The 18,488-nt window shown below is 39.4% G+C and overlaps 1 protein-coding gene across 1 annotated transcript in view; it reads left to right on the forward strand.

Annotated features, from left to right (window-relative positions):
* The window catches only part of LOC145768356 (complement factor B-like), a 42,364-nt gene extending 25,783 nt beyond the window's left edge, over window positions 1-16,581 (forward strand). The window contains exons 17-19 of the mRNA XM_082579832.1: window positions 27-180; window positions 7,138-7,291; window positions 15,664-16,581. Coding sequence (XP_082435958.1) covers window positions 27-180; window positions 7,138-7,291; window positions 15,664-15,843 — 488 coding nt within the window. The 3' untranslated portion in view covers window positions 15,844-16,581. The remainder of the gene's footprint in view (window positions 1-26; window positions 181-7,137; window positions 7,292-15,663) is intronic.
* Window positions 16,582-18,488: the final 1,907 nt, after the last annotated feature.

The raw sequence follows: 18,488 nt of genomic DNA on the forward strand, positions 1-18,488 counted from the left end.
TTGTTGTTGTTGATATTACTTTGCAGCTGACGTTATACTGAAAAAACCAAACGTAGAGAACGTGCTGGCAGTTGCTACAGGTTTTGGCCATACGGGAAACCTAACACAAGGAGATGAAAACAGTCCCAAGCCAAGTGTATACTTGAATCAAGCCGAACTCAAAATCAAAAGCGATCAACAGTAAGAACAAATACTATTCAGTAAAATAACGTAATATTACGGTAATGTAAGCTAATATCATTAAATGAAACTGTGCACTTGTTATAACATATTTTGAGACGATCCATTGGTTTCTAACCAGTATTGTACGCGTCAATGAAATAAATTGACGGCGTCAGCGTGAGCGCAAATTACCGGTACCTAAAAACTTCACGGCATAAAGTACTGCGTCACCTTTTAAAGAATTTGATGGAGTCAGCGTCAGCGCTAATTTCTAGCGCTATTTTAGCCAGGGTCTTACAAAACGGAAGTGTTTTGCTGTAGAAATACAAGCATTTCAAAATGTTTGTCTGACAAACTGCTGCATTTGGGACGTATAATGTCCTTTCCAAGTGAAAACATGCGTTCCACAGCAGCGCTGGGTGGTATTGGTGTGTTGTATTTCAAAAACAAGTCTTGAAAGAAAACGTTTACTCGAAATGAAAAATGACGCATGGCGCGTGACGCTCAAAATCGGCAAAATAGTTGGAGGAGCTATCACTTCTATATTTAATAAAACTACCATTCAACGGTTTATAGGCAGAGAAAACTTTTTTCTCTCTACATTTAGAAATTCCAAGTCTGACTACTTAGATTGCAGGAAGATGGAGACTTCCGTTTCTTCGACTTATTGTCAACTAAAAATAAACTGACGGCGCTAGCCTCAGCGTCAACAAAAAGTTGACGCCGTCAAATTGACGCCGTCAAATTGACGCCGTCAACTTACAACACTGATTCTAACCAACTGTTAACTTACTGCAACAATTGGAAGTATTGCCTGGACAGTAGGGTGGCTCGTTTTTGAACTTTTTTTTTAAATTCTCTCGGGGTAGTGGGGAAATGGTGCCAATGAGTGAGAAAACAGTCATGACAAAATTTGAGATTCGTAAAAAATTGTCTTCAGCTTCCTCATGGGGCCTAACAATCGAAAAATGGGGTCAAAAACGCAATTTTTTTCAAAAATATTTTTAGTTTGGGTAGATACAATATTGTTTAGATATATCTAATTAGCCTAAGAAAAAAAATTGGAGTCATTTGAACTATTCCTTTAGCTTCCTCACAGCTTCTGAAAATTTCCATTTTGTTGAAAATCTCGCATTTTTGTGATTGGCTACATGATACATAATTGCGTTAGACATTTTGCCAGCTATAAAACGTCATTGTCTTTCTCTTTATAGACCTGCCCTGAGCTGTTACGTCATTTTTTAATGAAATTGGGTTAATTTGGTAGGAAAAAGTGACGTCTTTTATTTGAATTTACGTCACTGACGAAGTTTGTAGTTATGTAACCACAAACAAAAATGTGAAATTTTCAGCAAAATGAAAATTTTCAGAAACTGTGAGGAAGCTGAAGGAATAGTTCAAATGACTTCAAATTTTTTTTTATGTTATTTAGATATATCTAAACAATATTGTATCTACCCAAACTAAAAATATTTTAAAAAAAAATTGCGTTTTTGACCCCATTTTTCGATTTTTGAGCCCCATGAGGAAGCTGAAGACAATTTTTTACGAATCTCAAATTTTGTCATGATTGTTTTCTCACTCATTGGCACCATTTCCCCACTACCCCGAGAGAATTCAAAAAAAAAGTTCAAAAACGAGCTACTGGACAGTGGACACCGCCCAAACGCAAGAAGACAAGAAATTAGGCTATACGTATATATAGCCTGTATTTTCAAAAATGGCTTGTGAAGTAAAAGCATGAATAAGTTAAGCCAATACAAGAAGTGAAATATCGCAAGAGAAAATGTGCATTTACTATCACGTTTCGTCAATCAAACTCGACAAACGTTTTTCAAGCAGGTACCCAACGTAATGACTACGTATTAAATCTAAATATAAAATAGGTAAATAAAATAACCATCTGTATAATATACAATTATTACAGTACTCACCTAAAAACCTTAAAGGGGACCTAAAATGAAAATTTAAAATTTTTTTGGTGATTCTTTAGTGTTTAACTCGACCTGTTATCAGCCGGGACCTGATGGTCCCGCCCTTCACTAGTTTTGAAATTTTGTATAGAAGGAATTCTCCTAAAGCGCTGATATTTCTTGACTTTTACTTTTTATCATTTGAGCATCGTTTGAACCTAATTTAGTTATTTTTGGAACATTATGTGGTTCACAATAAGCATTTTGTCACAGGTTGTTCAGAAATTTTGTCTAAATTCCTATATTTTGGCAATCGGCCTCGAAATGACTCATCGCTTCTGCTATTGTGTACACAGTGGCCGCAGTCAACCGCGAGTCAAGTCATCAATCACACATTTAAACTTAGAACTAAACGCAATGGAACTCATAGTGTAATTTATCGTTTTATCTAAATCCCAGGCAGTTTTTGTTGCGTCATTGCACAATCTCGGCAAGTGAAGTTGACCAGTTTTTACAAAGATTCGACGTGTTCAAAACATGAAAGGCAAACTTTGGCTACTAGGAATAATCCGTTACTTTAGTATAGTATTTACACTTTGCTACTTCTGAAAAGAAAAACAGGGCTAATCACAACCGAATCATCAACCACAGTTATCCACAAAGCGTTGTACCATTATGTGTAGACGACATCAGAGGAATGGGTTATTCCAAAAAAAGAAATAATCTCGGCAAAGTTTCTGATCGTCGCTCCAAATGCAATATGCCTTTTTGCACAAAGCACATATTGAAACTATGTATGTCATGCCATTCATGACATGTAGGCTACAGTTGAGAAGGAGCGATCTTCCCGGCGTAAGCACTACCTGACTACTCACAACAGAACAGCGAGCATTGTGTTTCTCTAAATGGTTGTAAACTGAATTTTTCATAACTCCACGATTATTTGTGTGTTGAACCAGAATTGTGGTACATTTCATTTTTAATTATGTAAAAGTAAAATTAACTATTCTTACATTGTCTCGACATTGCCAGACTCAAGTTAAACAACCCAGACAGAAAAACCAGTCATTTTTACATTGATTCAACGTCTGAAAAATGACGGGTTTTGCTGTCTGGGAAATTTAGCTAAAAGCAGCAGCCCAGGCAGAAAAGTTGGCTTTTATATCGTTTCAACGTTTAGCTACATTGAAAAGTATCAAAAAGAAGCTTTTTTTCTGATTCTAAAACATTTTGGCAGGTTGAAATGAAAGCTACACTCTATGTTATGAAATGAAACGCCTGAAAAAACAGCTGACTGGAAATCGTGTTAACTATACTTCTAACCCAGCCTGTAAATCAACCACTTTCAACAATGATTCGACGTCTGCAGACGTTAAATAAATGTAAAAAGGACCAATTTTGCTGGCTGGGAAAGAATGTGATAACCTAGAGTTCTTTCAACCAGAAAATCAATCTGCGAAGGTTCAATCAATGTAAAAAAATGATTTGCTGGCTGATACGCGACAACTATTTTATGCTTTCATTCATCTTGATTTGTCATGAGAGATACTGCGATGCTAAGCAGCCATAACCACATGTGGAGAACCTATCAGTGCAATTCATCACAATAAACTCAAAATCGCTTGATGTAGTATGAATATGAAAAATACTGTATTTATTGTAGGAAAAAATAATTTGTTTCAAAGTATTTTTTTGAATGGTCACAAAATCATCAAAATTAAAATTCGAACGAAGAAAATCGGACATAAAATGACTAAATGCCAGCAAAATTCGCGTTTTAGAGCTTTTTTGCAACATATGTCTTCAGAATACACAAACTAAGCATTTATTTCGAAAACAAATAATTACAATATAAAATAAAAGCATTTGACTATGTGCATGCCAATTTTCTCAAATGTGCGATATTTAGCGGCTGAGTTATAACCCATTAATCAGGGCGTGGCCAAATGGTCCCGTCTCGTGCTTTTCGCGTGTCTTTGACACGAATACCAGAAAGGGTTAAGTATTATATTTTTCGAAAAAATTTTTTGATATTTTTTTTGTTTGGGAGATATAACCAAATGAAAATCGGCCATCTGATGGCGCTATGTGTCTTGTGACGTCATCGGCGGGCAACCAAGTAAACAACTTCATGCATTTGCCTTAGAAACGTCGCATAGGTCATTGTATATTGAGCATAAACAAGATGTCTGAAACAAGACAAGGATTTCTCTTTGAACCAAAAAGACGGCGACTTGACAGCGAATAACATCATTCTGATTCGTTTTCTGACAACACCAGTTCGGACAGCAGTCGGATGGAAAATTTGCATTGAAAAAAATGCAGGAAAATAATTTGCTTGAACCAAGTGGTTTATATCAACTAAAAGTAGCCTATGTATTCAGAGTTGTCTAATATGCCTACACTGCCAATGTTTTACTGTCCTACTGACCTGTTTCAAAGTCTTGTTGTTTTCTCGCTTTGCTATTCGATCCAAACGCCCGATCGTACTCACAGACTTGTATCTAGGTCGATCGGGTTTTGTGGGTACTGTATTGACAGTGGCTTTCACATATCTTGAAAAATCAAAGACAGAAGAAACAGCTTCAGGGATTAGCAGGTGTCTAGACTTAGTGCATCGTAGCTCTGCCTGTAGATCACGTTGGTAATCGCTGGCCAGAAAATGATTGCTGCACACACGGCAGTGCTTATTTACAGGTGGGTTTTTGAGTTTCATAGCTGAGATCCATTTCTTCAGCTTGTCGTCATTATTCAGAGGTAAACGATGAAAGGATACTCCTTTGACGAATCCCCGGTTAGTACAACCGGGAGCCATACAAGAAGCCACCATTTTAAGGGCGTAAAAACTCCCTTAGCACAAAGTTGTTTGCTGTTTCGGTAGCCTACGCGATTTGTTCCTTGTGTTTGCACGCAAAATAGTAGACCTTGGATTTCGCTTTGCCAGTCAATGACGTCATCAAAAATTTTGACCAATCAGAATCATTCAGTTCAAAAAAGTTTTTTTAGGTTTTTTAATTAATGGCAATACAAAAAATATAAAAATTGTTGAAAAACGTTTTATTTCAGAAAGATCTACAAATACAAAAGCCATGTATTTTCATTGCCGTGCACCTTTAACAAGCTGTTTCACCCTTGTCGGGATCATCGGGTGCTTATTAAAATGCGTCAGCGCCGGAAAGAATAAAACTGTCCCTATAAAAAGTCAAAACTACCTCAACAATAATTTACGCTTTAATCCTGGACGTTGTTGCGACTGTAGTCAGTGGTAGATCTACGCTACGTTTTGGAAACTTTGAAGCAGCTAGTGATTTGTCAAGGTTTAAACCAGTGGTGCTCAACGGGGGCGGTACCGCCCCCCGGAGGGCGTTTTAATTTTTCAGGGGGGTGGTATGATTACCTCGGCATAAGGGGGGGCGTTTTAATTATTAAGGGGCATTCTGGTTTAACTCATCTACCGACCAGCGTAACGATTTTGTCACATCATTGTCTGGATAATTTACTCTACATCAACGGTGTTCAACCTGCGGCCGTCGATGAATAATTATGCGGCCGTTAACACGTAATTTCATAAACGTGTGTTGGCGCCTGGCGGCCGTGCCTGCCCTGTTGTTGAAACGAAAAAAGTTATTTAATTAAAAAAATGAAATGTATTTTAAATAATATAGGCTACAGGGATATCTAGAACCACTGAATACCCTTTTAATTATAGGCCTAGGCTATAGAACATTTCAAATTTAAGAGCTGGAAAAACATTCTCATCATAAGTTTTTGTAGGCTTGGCTATATTGTTAAAATCGTTTTGAGATAAAAATTCTTCCTCAACTCAATTTCATTGTAACATTAGGCTACATTGCATTATGTCCTTAAGAAAAAGAACACTAGCAGAGGAGAAAAGGGTATTCAATTCCAAATGGGAGTTGGATTATTTAATGATCGAGACGACAGCGCATACTATGATGTGTCTAATATGCAGTCAAGTAGTTAAAACCGTTAAAGGAGATAATGCAAAGCAGCATTTTCGTCGTCATATGTCACACAATTAGGCAAGTGGACGAAAATCTGTGTCGAAAATGTGAAAAAGTGCACTTGATTATCCAATGTTGCAAGAATTGGCAAGAGAAACTCTTGTTCTTTTCGGAAGCACTTAGGCTGCGTGTGCGACTGTATCTCGCGAGGTTCTCAACTTAGCAATTTTATCTGCTCATATGCAAAATCAAGGGAGTGACTAGTTGCAATGTCGCCGACGGAATAAATTCATTTCAAAAAGTGTTTGATATTTCATGGCACTATTAGGTATAAGTATGATAAGTTTAGTAGATATAACGAATAAATTTTTCTCTTAAATATCGCAAATTTAAAAAAATCATTTAAAACTCACTAGCGGCCGTGCTTTGTAGAACTATTCTGAATGCGGCCGGCAATAGCAAAAAAATCGTGCACCCCTGCTCTACATGCCCGCACGATAGCCAAACAATGTCTCTTACACCATCGTCATATATGATTGACCAACCGTTTTGTTTGCAAACGCCATCTATTTAAATTTAGTGATTTTTCAGTATATCACAAAATCTGGCTAGTTCCATTATGACGTAACCACTACTACCAGTAGGCTACACTGTTTTCATGCTCGCAAATATATATTTGCTTTTCGTAATTAATCGTTTTTGTTGGGGGCGGTAATATTTCACCAGTTTATAAAGGGGGCGTTGGGCTAAAAAAGGTTGAGAAACACTGGTTTAAACTTTTGACCTTACAGTGTAGAAAGGCCATATTGATGCAACTAGCATTTATTTTCAGCATGTTTCTTACATTGTGCTTTTCCAAAATGTACGCAAATGCGTAAAATTTAGTGGCCATACCTATAGGTTAGAATGCACATATAACACGTATCAGGCCCTTACATCAAACTAAAACCGGAATATAGGGACAAACTATATTGATAAATCTATATCGACAATTTTTTTTATCTTCATTGAGGTGCCGATATACTGTAATATGCTAATTCTACTGCACTAATATTTAATAACTTGTTTAGTTCAACAATTATCTTCGTTTACTTTAGCTGCACGGAAGTTACAAGCAAGTGGCTTGAAAACAGATGGGGTCGTACCCGTCCAATCCCTTACACCGACAACATGTTATGTGCTACCAGCCGAACCACAACAGAACATGTTGATACATGCAAAGGAGACAGTGGAGGACCGCTTGTCACAAAGGTTCGGAAATTATAAAGTTAGAATTATTCTACTGCAATGCATCATTTGCATGAGTTATAGCGTTGTTCTGCAGCAATGTATCATTTGCATGAGTTCGAGTTTCAAGCTTTGTTACGCAAACAGTTGCAGAAATTTTCTCATCATAAAAAAATATTTGAAAGTGCCAAACACACAAAAATGTCTCATATCACAAAAATTATCACAAGAATTAATTGCTGTCTGTTCAAGAGTCCACTGGTTTGAACAATACAATGATGATGATGATGATATCAATGACAGCCTAGACTATATCAGAACAGATGAGTAGCCTATAGTCAATAAAGTTATTCGTCAGCTGTGGGAAAATTTAATGCCATATTTTCTTTAAAAAAAGAGTTTAACAGCGTAGCCTATTTGGCCTACTTAAGTGGAAAGTTTTTCTTTTTTTCTCACACAACCAAGTCGCTTTTCTTTGTCGCTTTTGTCCAGAACAAAGGCTTTCAAAAGATTATTGGACATCGTCATGCAAGCTGCTTTAATTCCAGCCATTGGGTTATTGATAATGCCAAATATTTGGCTTCCGTGTGTTCGACAGCAGTGAAAGTTCCACTTCTCAAACATGTGATGTGCTGAATAAACAAAATGATCATCGGTTGAACGTTTGAGTATCGTCACGCCACCCCGATTCAGATACTGGAGGAATGCTGAATCAAGTGCATCATTGTAGAAGTTTTTATTTTTTACTCCCGACAAACAAGATCAAAATTTGTGTTCTAAATATCCAGCTAGAAAAAAATCATGTGTTTGATAGAGCCATGGAAAGTAATGAGCTTGTGTCCTCAATATACAGAAAATCATTTTCATTATGAATGTTAGAATCGCATGCAACATTACCAGACTGTTGCGGGGTGGAATCATATTTCAAAAGAGTGTAGTGAAACCATCTACAATTCCTCTATTAAGAAGTTAGACCTTTCCTGCTGTTTGCGCCACCTAAGAATTCCCAGAATCTGGAGAAGAGCCCTTGTGGTTGCAGTCCCTAAGCCGAAGAAGCCCCCAGGGGACCCGAAGAGTTACCGTCCAATCTCACTGCTCTGCATCCCCTTCAAGATCCTCGAGAGACTCATCTACGCCCGTGTCGAACCAATAATAGATCCGCAGCTCCCCCGTGAACAAGCTGGTTTCCGACACGGACGATCAACCGTAGATCAGGTCACACTTATGACCCAAGACATTGAGGACAGCTTCTCGGCTAAGAAGAAGGCTGGCGCCGTGTTTGTTGATCTCACGGCTGCCTATGACACCGTATGGCATAGCAGCCTTACCTGCAAGTTACTCCGTCTGCTCCCTGACAGACACATGGTCCATATGATGATGGAACTTGTGCAAAACCGCAGTTTTACCCTCACAACCGGTAGCGGTCGTCGAAGCAGACTACGCCGACTTAAAAACGGCGTCCCACAGGGCTCAGTCTTGGCTCCTCTCCTGTTCAACATATACACCTACGACTTGCCCCCCACCATCTCCAGGAAATATGCTTACGCAGACGACCTGGCACTCCTGCACTCAGCAGGAAACTGGCAGTCAGTGGAGAGGAACCTCAGCCAAGACATGCAAACACTATCAGCGTACCTCCAGAAATGGAAGCTACAGCTCAGCAAGTCAAAGACAGTGTCGGCGGCCTTCCACCTTAACAACCGGGAGGCACAGCGTGAGATAAACATCAAGATTGATGGGGAACGCCTGCCCTACTGTGCCGAACCTACATACCTCGGCAAAACCCTGGACAGGTCACTCACGTACCGCCGGCACTTGAAGTCACTGCGCAAAAAACTATCTACACGCGTCGCACTTTTGAGGCGATTGGCGGGTTCCGGCTGGGGAGCTGGTGCTAAAACTCTTCTTACAGCTACCCTAGCCCTTGTTCATTCCACCGCTGAGTACTGCGCGCCGGTCTGGTGTCGTAGTTCTCACACCCACCAGATTGATACCGCCATCAACGACGCACTGCGTACTGTGACTGGATGCCTGCGTCCCACTCCAACGGACTGTCTACCCATCCTAGCAGGCATCCAACCCGCTGAGCTACGCCGTAAAGGAGCCACGATTTCTCTCGCTCGCCGCGCTTTTGACCCCGACCATCTCCTCCATGCAACACTCAAGAGACCACCACCTATAAAGCAGCGGTTGAAATCAAGACGCCCCTTTGTGCCTGCCGCACAACAACTACTTAAGAACGCAGAAGAACTTGATTTAAGTGCGGCACACTGGACGAACCACATGTGGAACACGGAGTGGCAAAATCACACCTCACCGCTCCGTGACTTCATACCCGACGCCGATCCCCGTCCACCAGGGATGTCCCTCGCAAGGCTTGGGTGGGTCAGGCTTAACCGCCTGCGAACTGGCGTCGGCCGCTTTCGTTCGGACATGCACAAGTGGGGCCTGGCTCCTTCATCAGAATGCGAGTGTGGTGCCACGGAACAGACCGCAGACCATGTCATCCACCACTGCCTAATCCACCGGCCTCCACACGGTGCGCATGGTCTGAGAATCCTGGACGACGAGACTGCTGAGTGGCTGAAGATTTCCTGCCCTCCAATCTAGCCTGGAAATATCGCTCATACGCCATCATCATCATCATTAAGAAGTTTATTACGCTAAAATGCAACTAGGTTGTTCTGACGACATAAACTGCAAACTGAATTGAGACTGAAAATAAACACCAGTAAAAACGACAAAGGAACTTAAGGCAACGTAACAAAGCAATCAGCAACAACGTAAATTACAATGCAACTTAAAGCAATAACACGTCATTCACCCCTTCCATAGATTATCAATAGGGATCAACAAAAATTAAAGGCGCTAATACATTAAATACATTTAATTAATTTACAAATCTGTTTGGCGGTCGCCTTGAACGAGATGAGCGCCGGGGCATGGGGCGCTCGCTGGAATCAGTCGGTATATGAGTTTCCGATGACGGGGCAGGTGCATCTTCATTGACAGACTCATTATTAGTTGTTATTTGTTCGGGAAATTCCACAGATGGATTGTTTATCCCTTCGTTTGGACTCCCGGGATCCGGCAAACTAAGAGTCGACTCGTCAAGGCCACCACGAGCAGTTGGAGCGATGTCACGAATTGACACCGTGGTTTCGCGTCCGTTCGCGAAACGAACGTGCGCGTAGTTCGGAGTTGCATGAGTCATTTCCACTTCTTCGACAAGCGGTTCATACTTGCTAGCACGAACGTGTCGTCTCAATAAAATCTTTTGAGGACATTTAACCCAAGTAGGTATGGAAAGACCTAGACTTGAACGACGCTGAAAATTAAAAAATCGCTCGTGTGGCGTCACGTTTGTTGCAGTACATAATAAAGAGCGCATAGAATGTAAAACATCAGGTAGAACACACTCCCATTTAGAAATAGGAAGATCTCGAGTTTTCAAAGCAAGTTTTACAGAAGTCCAAATTACGTCGTTGTATCTTTCGCATTGGCCATTAGCCCGTGGATTGTATATAGAGGTTCTGCTGGTAGGAATACGCAAACTGTACATGTAAGACACAAAATCCTTAGACATAAACGATGCACCTCTATCCGAATGCACATAACCACATTTACCAAACATTGCAAAAAGACTAGACATGCACGAGATTACAGTTTCAGTGTCTACTTTACTACAAGGAAAGGCGAAAGGAAATCGAGAGTACTCATCTACTACAGTCAGAATGTATTTGTTATTCGTAGCAGAAGGTAAAGGTCCTTTGAAATCGATGCTTAAGCGCTCCATAGGTTGCGTAGCTTTTATCAATGGAATTTCAATTGGCTTGTAGAACTTAGGTTTCAACTCAGCACAAATTTCACAAGCGGATGTCATTTTACGGATGTCATCAATAGAATAAGACATATTCTTTGTTTTAACATAATGATGCATGCGAGTTACTCCAGGGTGGCATAAGGCCGCATGAATTTCATACAACGAATTGTCCATCATAGTTGCACAATACACTCTAGATAAAGTGTCGGGAGCAGTATTATACTTCCCTGCTCGATAAACAATTTCATAATCGTACTGTGATAGTTCCAGTCGCCATCTCAAAATTTTTGCGTTTTTTACCTTGCCATGGTTGTTGCTGTTGTACATGAATGCCACCGATTTTTGATCTGTGACAAGTTTGAATCGGCGTCCCGCTAGAAAATGACTCCATTTTCGAATGGCTTCGATAATAGCCGTCGCTTCTTTCTCTATGCTTGAGTGAACTTTTTCACTTTTGTTGAGTGTCCTGGAAAAAAAAGCAACGGGTCGCCCGTTCTGATTTAAAGTGGCTGAAATGGCAATGTCAGATGCGTCAGTTTCTACTGTAAATGAAATTTCTTCATCTATCACCCCAAGCGTAACTTGAGCCAATTCAGCTTTCAACGTCGCGAAAGAGTTTAGGGCTGCATCATTCAGAGGAAAGGTAGTGTTTCGAATTAGAGGCTGAATCTTGTCAGAATAACGCGAAATCCATTGCGCATAATACGCAAATAAACCGACAATCCTCTGCTGTTGTTTACTACTTTTTGGAGGCGGGATTTTTAGTAAAGATTCCACTCTTTCGGGGTTAGGACTTAAAGTACCTTTAGAGATTCAATATCCAAGCAAGTCGATTGTATCTGCCGAATAAGTACTTTTTGCTTCATTGAAAGTTAGATTGCATTCTCGAGCTACTGCAAGAAATTTTGATAAATTTTGATCGTGCTCTTCTTGGGTTTTCCCGCAAATAGTAATATTGTCAAGATAAGCGTACGTACCTTTGCACTCGTAGTCTTTGATAATGTTGTCCATTATCCGTTGAAAACCAGGTACTGCATTCGTTAGACCAAACGGCGTTCTCTTCCATTGCCACAAGCTTCCATCGGCTTCGAAAGCAGTGTAATTTCGATCTTGCAGAGGAACTTCTACCTGGTGGTACGCACTTTTTAAATCTAGCGTTGTATAGATGCTGTTCCTAGCAACATTGTTCACTACGTCTGACATAAGAGGTAAAGGATACGCGTCCAAACAAGTGAATTTGTTTATGGTTTGGCTAAAATCGATGACCATACGCTTTTTGTGATTTTCTTGAGTGACCACAAGAGGTTGTGCTCGCCATGGCGAACGACTCGGCTCAATTAAACCTTCCTTATAAAGTCGCTGCACCTCTGAAGAGATAAAACTTCTATCGGCTTGAGAATACTTTCTAGGCTTTGTAGCAATCGGATGGCACTCCTTCCTTAAGTGTTTGAAAAGCTGTATTGAAGTAGACGTTTTAATAGCTTCTAATGCTCCGATCTGTAACGTTGGCATAGGCCCTCCAAATTGAATGTTCACGCTTTTGTGCTGTTTCATAAAAGTTTGTCCGATAATTAGGTCGGTGAGCAAATTTTTCAAAACAGTGACTCCTACATTATCATACTCTTGTCCAAAAAGCGCGACTTTTACGTTACAGATTCCTAAACTTTGCGATGAACATCCTTTCACGGCTAAACCAATGCGGCATTAACTTTCTTCAAGATTTAGTTTTAGACGCTTTCTTAAACGGTCGCTCATGTGACAAAGGGTAGAGCCAGTGTCGATGAGAGCATTGGCCTGAACTCCGTTAACTGTAACAGGGACGTTGACCTTTGCGTGGGTGTCGACAGATTCGGTTGTCATATTCATAATGCCATCTCGTGGAGTAGAAGCAGATGAATAAATAGGTTTTCGATTTACCCTGGAAAGACGACAAACTTTTGAGAAATGACCTTTTTTAGAATATTTGAAACAAATAACTTCACGAGCAGAGCAATATCTTCTACTATGTCGCCTATTTCCGCAATAGTTACACTTTTCAACCAACGCGGCGCTAACATCTGAGCTTTCTTCCTTATCTGAAGAATCTTCAACTTTAAAGGTAGGACGTGTTTCAAAAGCTGTTGCGCCACAATCAAGTGAAGACGGAGTCTGGCTCGCAGTCATTTCGACACGATTGCAAAACGTTTGGGCATCATCTAAGGATCGAGCTTTATCAAAAGTTTGTTGTAACGAAGCATTTTTGTCCTCTAGCAAGCGTTGTTTAATGTGATTTGACGAAATCCCAGCGATAAACGAGTCACGTATAGCTTCCTCTTTATGCGCAACTGCCGATACGGCCCGAAAGTCACAGGAGAGGCTCAATCGCTTTAAGGTCTGCATGTACTCGTCTAGTGATTCATCTGGCTTCTGCTTCCTAGTTTTTAAAACAAATCGAGAAAACATGGGGTTAGAAACCTTTTCAAAAAGGCGCTTCAGTTGTTCGATAGCTTCATCATAATTTGTTGTCTCACACACCAGTTCATATATTGAAGCGTCTATATGATTTATAAGCAAATTCAACTTGTCTTCAGCTGAAACTTCTCCGAGCTTTTCTAGATAAATTGTAAAAGACTTGTACCAATGCACCCATTGTCGTTTAGCGTCTTTACTTTGCGCTGAAACTTCTCCGAGCTTTTCTAGATAAATTGTAAAAGACTTGTACCAATGCACCCATTGTCGTTTAGCGTCTTTACTTTGCGGGTCCGCAGCTAAGAGTCTAGGGCGCAAGTCTTTTAGATCCATACTTTATTAGCGTAATAAAATGTAGTGAAACCATCTACAATTCCTCTATTAAGAAGTTTATTACGCTAAAATGCAACTAGGTTGTTCTGACGACATAAACTGCAAACTGAATTGAGACTGAAAATAAACACCAGTAAAAACGACAAAGGAACTTAAGGCAACGTAACAAAGCAATCAGCAACAACGTAAATTACAATGCAACTTAAAGCAATAACACGTCATTCACCCCTTCCATACATGAAGGTTCTTGGTTTCAGCAGCTGCCTTGATGTCTACAGTAGTCATTCCTATAGAAATTACCACCAATTCGTTGTCTGGCTTGGCCAAAGAACTTTTCGAGCCCTTCATCAGCAAACATACTTGGTAGAAAACAACTGAAATTACACTCCGTCAGAAATAGCTGTGCAGCCTGAATGTTGGTGTTTGTTGACGCAACAAACGCATCTGCAGTGGTTTTTGTGAGTTTTCTCATTCGACCATGACCACTTACTTATCTAGTCGCAAAAGGACACCACGTCACAAATTTTACAAAGCTTGAAACTAGTGCAGTCCTGTCTTCACGGCTGACAACATTCGTCATTTGAAACCAGTTAGGCCTAGTGATGAGCTTCACGGAAATGATGGTGCCATCACTAAGATTGAGTAGCTTCTTCAAAGTGGCACGAGCAGCCACACATATTTCTTGGAAAATGTTGCAAACAAAAGAAACATTTTGTCTCTGCAAAGGCTTTGGGTACACAGCGGTGTATGTGACCTTTGTTAAAAGGATGCTGTTTCCAGGATCTTCATTGTAGAATGTTTCAACATCACGCCAGCGTGCAACATGCATTTGCTCCTCTTTCATGAGAGTTCTTTATTGTACTCAGCTTTGCAGTTATTTCTAATGTTTTTAAATACAGTAAATGGACTTAGTCAAAAACAAGAACAACAGAAGACTTAGTTGCTTTATTAAAGCGTTTGCCACCTAATTTTCCATAAACAGAAACATTTGTTTTACAATTGTCACATACACAGGTAATCGTAGAACCTCCAGCGTTACCAACTGCCACCAAAGCTTCCAGGATCATTTCTTGAAGTTTATCGGAATTCAGTTTTGCGACAGGATCAATATGCAGTTTATATTACAGCCTCCGAAATGGCATATAACTTCAATTACCAGTGTATGAGTAGGAAGAACGTCTTCATCAGACACGTTTCGAGCAAACTAACTACGCGCCACCTGAGTATCAAAGTGTTTCTGTAAGTTTCTCTTCATCTAATGCAATAGAACGTTGATAAGACGCTGTTGTGGTCAAAGTTGTTTAAAAAGCTGCTTCAAATTTTCATCTTGAAGACTATCAGAGAGTAGTTTTTTAATCAGTTATACCCTGGGCAAAACAACTGAGCCAGAATTCCGCAGCTTTCTATAATATGCATTATGCAGTAGGTGATATATTATGAGGTTTTGCGGCAAAAAAGATACGAATTTCTATGAAAACGAGGTCCTTTTGGAGAACAAAGTAATAATTGTAACTGGGAGTAAAGAAACTGATAATGAGAGGAATCGGAATATCTAATGCTATTTATGCAAAGAAATTTATTTTCACACGAGCACCACTTAGGGGTCCACGGATCCCAGTTTACGAACCCCTGAATTAGTGACTCAGATCTCCATAAACAACTAAATGTTAATGAAAAACATCTAATAGACTCATCAATAAACAGAACCACACTGCACAAACGCTTCATTCATGAGTGGCTTTTTACATTATTTTGTAATAAGCACACTCATTCTATATTGTTTGATTTTCAGCTCAGCTATCCCACGGAGGAAGAGCTGAAGACATGCTGGATCCAGATAGGAATTGTTAGTTGGGGTTGGGGCTGCGGACAATCTGTTAGGTATCAAGGAATTGATAGACAAGTCCCTGGCTTCTACACCAACGTCATGAAAGTTTCCTCGTGGATAAAAGAAAATATAGAAGTTGATTGAGAAAAGACCTGAATACAAAAATATAGCCTACGGACAAAAAAATTTGTAATCAATATATCCAACTTTCAGATAATGTTCTCTGCACTTCAAAACTTGGGAAGGTTGAGATCAAAAATCATTAAGCTCTAATTTATTTGCTCTAACTTTTTTAAGCTTAATCCTGGTAGTTTTATGTGGTGGCATACAAAGTGGAAAAAACTTTTCCAGAACTTGTTCTATCACATCTCTGTGCTATTGCCGTCGTTGCTATCTTCGATTGTTCGTTCTAGAAATATCACAAATATAATATCTTGTACGTCTACTGCATTTTCCATTCTGGATGAACATATTTGTACTTTCTTTTGCGTTCCTAAAAGCAAAACGCAATGATAGTCATTAAAATTACACAAACTTTAGTTTGAATAAGGTCCAAAGTTTTAAATAGGCCTACATCGTCGCAAATAACAAAAAGGACGCAATTTCAAAATCATGGCTCTGTGACAAAGATATTTTAATATTTGTTTCAAAAAGGTTTATACTTTACCTTGAGTATTTGTAAACGATTTGGAATGATACAGGCTTGTTATGTTAATTAAACAATAAAAGTAACCGCAGCTTACAAGTTAAATCACTCATCAATTATGTTAAGCTTTGGTTATTCCTTGTTAAAATACTGCATGAATATGATATTTTTTCCCAATTGAAGCATTCAATACTTTATATTTGGAGAAGAATTTACGACACTTAGATCTGTAGAGAAATGTGGAGGCGCAAGTTCAGAAATGCTTCACACAAACAGAAAATAATAAAAATAACTACCAGTTGAAAATTGTAATAGTGTGGCCACTGATTACTAAAATTAGAAGGACATTGCTAGGAATGCTATTCCTGCATCTCTACAAAGAATGTTGATTGTTTGTGGAAATCGTTTCCTCGGACTGAGAAAGCTTCTTTGAAAGATAAATCCTATTAGTATTGCAAAGGCCACTTTAAAGTAACCTTAATAGAGAATGCCAGAAAACAATTAATTCTCAGCCTGCATGATAAGCAAGTTAGTTTTTGAAGGAGCTGGATGTTAAATAAGTTAAGCATTTCTGAAACAAGGAAAACAAAATTGTGACCCTCTTTCATGAGTCAATTCTTTGTAGGCCCAATTTCGAGTCTGTTACTGATAGACATCGTTCATTAAAGTTGTTGTTATGGAAAGAATGTAAGACTTCTAAAAATGCAATTGACTTTGTACGACCCGATGGACTACCAACTTTGTGGAAAAAGAAGTTTAAATTTAGGCAAACGCAAGCTTCATGTAAGTAAAAGAAAAATAATATTACTACAAAGACACTGTTTGCATTTTAATAGCTTTCTAAAGACAACAAGCATCACTTGGATTGCTGATATAGATCATGACATGATAATCAACGCGATTATAAAATTAAGATCAGTTTACTTTTCCATACCCATTAATTTGTGTTTTTTATAGTTTAATGCGTGACCGATTTGACCAATGATAATTTGGTGCTGCGTATTATCAAATAGGCTACGTTTTCCAACTATGTGCGCTTTCCACCGGAGAAAAAAAACAAGCGATTTTACTTAGATTATTCCAAAGACATCAGGTCATGTTTTTTAGGAATCTGCGCGACTTCTTTTATTAAAAATACAATGATCACAAACCAGCGTATTAAGGTGCGTCTACACGAGAAAGTGTTCTTGCTTAGAAATTCTTGCTTAAGCTAGTGATTAAGCTCGTTTCGTCTACACTGGCAACCTCGACGAAGATTTTGCTCGCTTGAATCGCGGTCACGTGAGTATCTAATCCCCAATGACGTCACGTTTTAAAAATTTCGCGCCAAAGCATAGCAGTTTGCGCTAAAGTACAGCAGAGTAGACCAAGCAACTGACTGTTCTTTAACCATTTGAAGTTGTTGCAGTCTTTCAGTCATGGCTTCCCAGAAGTTGTGTAAAAAATGCTGCAAAAAGCGAAGGATGCAAACCCGCAATTTACTGCTTATTGAAGCATTCAGACACCTCAGTGAGGTTGAAATGTTGGAAACAGAATTTCGTGTCAGCGTGGGTGACTGGTAACAACCAGCAAGATCATTCCTCCGCTATTTTTATTACCCAGTGTACAATGGCAATAGTTTTCTGCTGAGATCCTGTTTTGGATTTGAAATTGGAAAATATTGTGCTTTCTATGGGCTATTTCGAGTAGGCCTACGGTCACCGCCAGTTCATCCCGCAACATTAATAAGAACGGGTTGGGATCAAAACTTAACGAAATCCTTTAACGATACCGCCCTGCCCTGTCTGGATACTGAGCTGAGAGGAGACCTGAGATTTTGGCGGGAAAAACATTTCTAAGCAAGAGAACTCACTTAAGCGCCCAGTTTTTCGCTCTGGAGCGTATTTTTTCTCGACGGCTCGCTTACTCGCCCATTTTCTTAAAAGTAAGCGGCACAAACTGCGATTAACTTAAAGAAACAAGAAGTTTGGCTAGCTTAAGCAAGAAAACAGTCGTCGTGTAGACGCACCTTTAGGCTATATTTGTGCAATCAAAAGTTTAATCGATTTGTGAATAATTTTTCTGTAACTTTACAAAAGAACCTCTTCCGTTGTTTGTATCAAACGTTATTAGAAAATAAAAGTGAGGATCGAATAAGTCCACA

The sequence above is a fragment of the Aplidium turbinatum genome, chromosome 4, assembly GCF_918807975.1.
Source record: "Aplidium turbinatum chromosome 4, kaAplTurb1.1, whole genome shotgun sequence".
NCBI classification, from domain to species: domain Eukaryota; kingdom Metazoa; phylum Chordata; class Ascidiacea; order Aplousobranchia; family Polyclinidae; genus Aplidium; species Aplidium turbinatum.